The sequence below is a fragment of the Oryctolagus cuniculus genome, chromosome 12, assembly GCF_051225735.1.
Source record: "Oryctolagus cuniculus isolate XC-2025 breed Fujian yellow rabbit chromosome 12, ASM5122573v1, whole genome shotgun sequence".
Taxonomy (NCBI): Eukaryota; Metazoa; Chordata; class Mammalia; order Lagomorpha; family Leporidae; genus Oryctolagus; species Oryctolagus cuniculus.
In genome coordinates, this window is record NC_142878.1 from 15713189 (window position 1) to 15719046 (window position 5858).

The 5858-nt window shown below is 44.1% G+C and overlaps 1 protein-coding gene across 2 annotated transcripts in view; it reads right to left on the bottom strand.

Moving 5' to 3' along the window:
- The window catches only part of GABRB3 (gamma-aminobutyric acid type A receptor subunit beta3), a 235457-nt gene that overhangs the window by 229287 nt on the left and 312 nt on the right, over window positions 1-5858 (bottom strand). Inside the window, exons 1-3 of one of the 2 annotated variants that reach the window (XM_008269751.4) lie at window positions 5399-5478; window positions 5177-5268; window positions 4911-4978 (exon numbers count right to left, since the gene is read on the bottom strand). In XM_008269751.4, coding sequence (XP_008267973.2) covers window positions 4911-4978; window positions 5177-5268; window positions 5399-5478 — 240 coding nt within the window. Of the gene's footprint in view, window positions 1-4910; window positions 4979-5176; window positions 5269-5398; window positions 5479-5858 lie in introns of those variants that run through there. The other variant, XM_089309248.1, reaches the window with a different exon arrangement.

Sequence of the window (5858 nt, forward strand, 5' to 3'; positions counted from 1 at the left end):
TAAACTCTTTGTGACATGGCTCTGGCATGAATTTGTCTGTGTGCCATGGGCATCTGGGAGCCTGCAACTGAAATACTGAGGATGAAGGGACTTACTGAAGATGTTGCCATTGAATTGGAAACAGAACCATGGCTCCCAATCCTATTAGTCTCTTTTTAAGCACACTACCTGGACTCTAGGGATTCAGTTCCTCCCGCCTGTGAAACAAGACAGGTGCTGGAAACACTAGGCAGTCACTCAGGGTTCATCAATGGCAAAACAACCTTTAAATTCAGAAATGAGGGCAGAGAGTGTGGAAGACTTTAAGTTTTGTCAAAAAATGACCTAAAAGTTGAATTCTCCAAACCTCTGATCAAGACAATTTCTAGTCAGACATCTTTTCCTCTTTCTTTCCCTTCGGAAAAGAAGAAAAACATGAAAAGAGATAGCAAAAAAAAAAAAAAAAAAAAAAGATAGAATGTGTCTGTGCATGATCTGCCATGAGTGAGATTGTATCCACTGAAGAGCAATATCAATCCAAAACTACTTCTTGAGATATTCTAACACTATGTCCTTATGTAGCACATTATCTTACACCTAAATATAAGAAGAAAATCTAATGACTGAGAAATAAATACAACACAACTGACATAATTGATGAATATACCTCATAGTAATTATGGATACTCATTATAGATTACCTCCAAGGAACATGAGTTTTAAAAAAGCAATACTTTATGATTTATATGCATGAAATCACAAAAAAGTTTTGTAGTAACATTTTCATTAGGGATGAGTTTACTCTAGTGGAATAATTAAGAATAAAGTGATAACACTGAGCAAGTTACATCATACAAATTAGTATTGACATTACTAGAGTTAGAACCTAGTTTTATATTCCCAATACAGTATAGTTAATGAATTATAAAATAAAGTACATGTAGTTCCTGTTATAGACTAACAAATCAAACAACGGCTCATTCTTATAAATAAAAATTAAAAATTCCTATTTTAAAATAATGCTTTTAAATTAAAATTTTCAAATTGGCTTTTTTTTTTCAAAATTTTCTTATGACCTACATTTCCAAAAATTTTTCTACACTGATTCATCACTCTGTCTACTCAACATGTGTTTATTATATGAGTACACTAGGAACACTAATCACTAAAATTAAAACAAACACACAATAATTTTCTATACTGAACATATACATTTTCACTTAAAGAAATATATGACTAAACCTCAGTAATTGATTAGCCATGCACAATTTTAAAAGATTATTGGAAATGGTAAAACAGAGACTAAGAAAAACAGGGGAAGTTACATAAAACAAAAATGGTTTTTAACAATTTTTAAGTCAGCTACTTAAAAAGAAGAGCAAGAAAAACTGGAAGACTTAGAAAAAAAATGGAAATGTAGTGTATCCCTACTATCTAGGACAAAAAACCTATGGCAAAACCAATGCTAAATACTAAAATATTCAAATCCATTCTTAGAATTTTTTTCCTATACAACACCAAAAGGTATGAAGAAATACATATCTATAAATAAATATAATTTATCCATTTATTTCAGGTCAGAGTTATTCTTCAGAAACATCATTTACATGTACTACCAATATTTAAAAATTGTGCTTTAAATCTATTCAATTAAAACAGCATCAGAAGTACTGTTCTGTGGTATCTGTTATTGTTCTTTACAATCAACCCCCCTAAAAAATACTCATGAACAAGCATCTATGTACCTCTCTCTCCTTCAGATGTATGTTTTTCAACATCATGATTTTAAACACTGATGAACTGGTGAATTTTTATTTATCTTACAGAATATACCTTCCCAAAAATATATCTGTAAAAACTTGAAGCAAAAAAAAAAAATTAAGGGATGACTTTTTGTGATCATTTCTCCCTAATTTTCTTATAAATTTTACCCTTACACGTCACCATCCTCACTCCTGTCTAAATTTACATTTTGGCCAACATATCTTAAACCACATCTCAAAAATCATGAAAGACATCTGCTTAAGATTATTTATGGTATCCGCATTTCCCAGAAATTAGCATCTGAAATCCTTAGCACTATGGAGAAGGGCCTAAGTGTACAAGGGTTTGTCCTACATTTGCGATTTCATCTCCCTTCATAAACTCTGACCCTTCTAATCCATCCATCCATAGCCTTGCTATTTGCTTCCCAGAATGTGCTTCTTCAGTTATGCCAGTCAAAATCTTATTCATTTCTCTCATGTAATTTAAATGTAATTTTTCATCAAGCTTTCCACATCAACATAGTATCATTTACCCATCTTCTCTCCTTTTTCCCTCCCTTTCTCTCTCTCCCTCCTGTATACCCCTTTCACTTGCTGCTTTAGTGAGACTTACATTATCCTACTTTTTATACAAATATTTGACATACCTTATCTAATATTTAGAACACCCTTAAGGAAAACCCATTACTTATTTCATTTTATAACTTGCAATACTTAGTTTAGTATTCAGCAATAAGGTGGTTAAGAAAGCTCATAGGTAGAACTTCTTGCTTTTATACAACATGATTGAGTGTTGGTTCAAATCTTATACTCACATATTCTTTGTAGTTTCCCTACAAACATTATACTGAACCATTGCTACATTTAAAGTTCCTTTAAAAATAGGTCAAATATCATAGCTATTATTATGCATAAATATGTTAAGGAAAATCAGATTTTTCTAGGGCATGATGTTGACCAATCAGCTTGTGGAGAGAAGAAAACATTTTAAGTGGCTGTCAGTCACATCTGTCTAATAGAATTAGGTCTCCAATCCTACTAATATCCAATTTGTGGTTGAAATAAGCTTATGTATATGAGATCCAGAAAAATTATTGCAATGATAATTAAAAAATGCATACAAGTATATCAAGTATATGATGTGCGTATTTGTTGGCTATGCAATATATATTGAAAGACTGTTGATTATAATAGCCTGTGTCTTCAATTTGTCTTGCTGTTACGGAGTACAGAGAAAACTGGAACACCTCAATAGGTAGTCCATGAGTGATGCAAATATTGCTAAAATGTTTTGAATGTTCCTAATGTCAGCCTGATGCCAAACCAAGTTGATAATGAAGTTTAAAAATAACCCACACAGAATGTGTGATGGGCTGCAATAATTCTCTTCATTTCCCTAGTTGTATTCTTGTCTTATTGTGTTCTTCAAAGGCTACATCAATATATATTTTCTTCCATTTGATATCCACTAGTTATTTTTGACATAATAATTCACTAAATCTTCAATTAACTTTGTGCTAAATTGTCTTCTCTAGGGAATATGAAGTTCTCAATAGAGAAAAATCACAAATTACAGAGAGTGGGTCTTTAATATGTTAACTTCTTCCCCTAAGTTGGCAAAACAAATCTTTTGGATGGAATTATTTTTATAAAATTACAAGAAAGTTAAATACATACATGGTTAAATTTGAATGTAAAATAATTCATTTAAAGTCTCATTCCTTCTGTGTTTCTTACTAATACTAGTATTATTACAATGTCTTGTTATACATATGTCCTAAGTAGTATACTTTGAAAGAAAGGTACAATTTTTTAATTGCTTATTGTAATTTCAAAATCTTGAGATTAAGAGAGAAAAATGGATGAAAATAGTTTGGTGTGGTCAATCAAAAATCTCTAATAGTATAGACTAAAATATATCTCACTACAGTCTATTTTACATAATTTTATTTATTTGTATATTGCTCCCATTTCCATGACTTATTGCAATGGTTCCCAAAATACTGCCCTCAAAATGCATGCTTCAAAGAAATCTGAAGTGAAAGTCTGCAATGCAGAGACCCCAAGGCTCCACTTCAGCCAGGCTCCATCAGAGCCCCTGCAGTGAAGAACCTGGGGAGTATGCCTCTAAAACAAGTTTGCCCACGTGATTCTGAGGTACACAAGATCTGAGAAACCTTCTCTGTCTATCTGAAACCATGCCACGTTATATGTTGCATGTCAGAAAGAAAAGTTGCCAAATGATCTCTTCCAACAAATATTGTTTCATAAAATCATTCTTGCAATTCCTGAACTGCCATTCAGCAGAAAATTAATCCTTTTCCCAAATCCCGAGGTATTTCAGCCCAATTAACAAGAGCAAGCAGTCCTTTTTCTCACAATTCCCGGGTGCCCTGAAGCGTTCCTTGCAAGCGCCACTGCCACCCTCTCCGCACCTCGGGACACTGACCTCCGCTTTCCACGGGTCAGAACTCTGACTCTTGTCAACACTCGCAGGAGCCTTGAGCGACTCTCGCTTCACTGAGAGCCTCCTTCCACTCCCCGCTCAGCAGCTCCGAGGGCCCGCGGGGGCCGTCAGCACCTCGGACAGCAGCCGACGGAGCCGGCTTCCGGGACTCAGCGTCTGGGAGACTGCCCTTAGGAAGCCACTGCGACCCAAGAAACTGACCTGGGACACCCGCGGGATACAGAGACCACCGCCCCGCGCTCTTCCCTCCAGCTGCCAGCACCTCTTGCAACCAACAAAGGAAACCTGAAGTACCTCTTACCTAGAATACAGGAGCCGCCCCCACATTTCGCTCTCCGCCTGGTTCACCGGCGCCTGTTGCTACGGAGGCGAGACGGCCCCGGGCGGCCGAGGCTGCCGGAGCCGGGAGCGCGAGGGCGGCGGTGCGAGCCGAGCGCTAGGCCGGCCCAGGACCCCTCAGGCAGGGAGGGAGCGCCCTCGCCTCAGCCCGGACGCCCACGACGCCCCGTGAGCACTCGGCCGGCTGCAGAGAGCGCGGCGAGCTGAGGCCGGCACTCGAGAGCGCGGCCCCCTCCGTGGGCCCCGGGAAGCCCGGCCCGGCCGAGGAGGCCTTCGGCCCAGTACCGTGGACGCCTGTGGGCCCAGACAAGCGGGTAGGGGCTTGGGGACAGCCCGGGGGAGGGCGGGCACTCACTCACCATGTTGACTTCGGAAACCATGTCGATGCTGGCGATGTCGATGTTCATCCCCACGCAGACCGGGGGACCTGCGGGAAGAGCACCACACGGACATCAGCCGCGCTCCAGCATGAGGCGCGGGTGGCCCGGAGGGGCGCAGGTGTAGAACCACCCCCACCCCCCACCCCGCCGCAGCTCAGCGGAGGCGGCCCCCGCCTCCCTCCTCCACCCAGGCCGCCAGCTCGGCGGGTCGCGCTTCCCGCAGCGGCCGCGCGCATCCCACTTACCCCCGAAGTCGGGTCTCAGGCGAATGTCGTAGCCTTTCAACAGCTTGTCCACCGTCTCCTTCACAAAGGACATGTTTCCGGGATCGTTCACGCTGCGGGCACGGGGTGGGGGGTTACGGAAAGCAGGGTCAGCCGGCCGCTCACCCGCCAGCGCCCGGCGCGCACCCCGTGCGCTCTGCCCGCCGCCCGGCCCGCTTTCCGTCCACCCACCCGCGCCCCTACCTCTGGGCGCAGCACACCACCGCCACCAGCACCGGGGCCGAGAAGATACCGAAAAGCCTTCCTCCTGCAAAGCCCCACATCCCTCCGCCGCGCCCCGGCACGGGGGAGGGGGCGCCCCGCCGCCGTCGCGACCCGCAGCCGGGGCTGCTCCTGCTGCTGCCGCCGCCGCCGCCGCCGCCGCCGCCGCCGCGCTGGCCCGGAGCGGAGGAGGGCGGAGGGGGAGGGGGAGGCGAGGAGGAGGAGGAGCGGGCGCGGGGAGAGGAGGAGCCGCGGGCGCGGGAGCCGGGGGAGGGGAGGAGGCCGGGCGGCTGGGGGCGGAGCCGGCCGCGCACCCTGCCTTCCCTGGCGCGGCCCGGGCCCCGGGCTCTCTCGGCCGCCCAAGGGGCCGCTGCACAGGACTCCGAGCGCGGGGACCGTGGGGTGCAGGCGCAGGCCTTGCGGAGCCCCGAGTAGAGGGAGC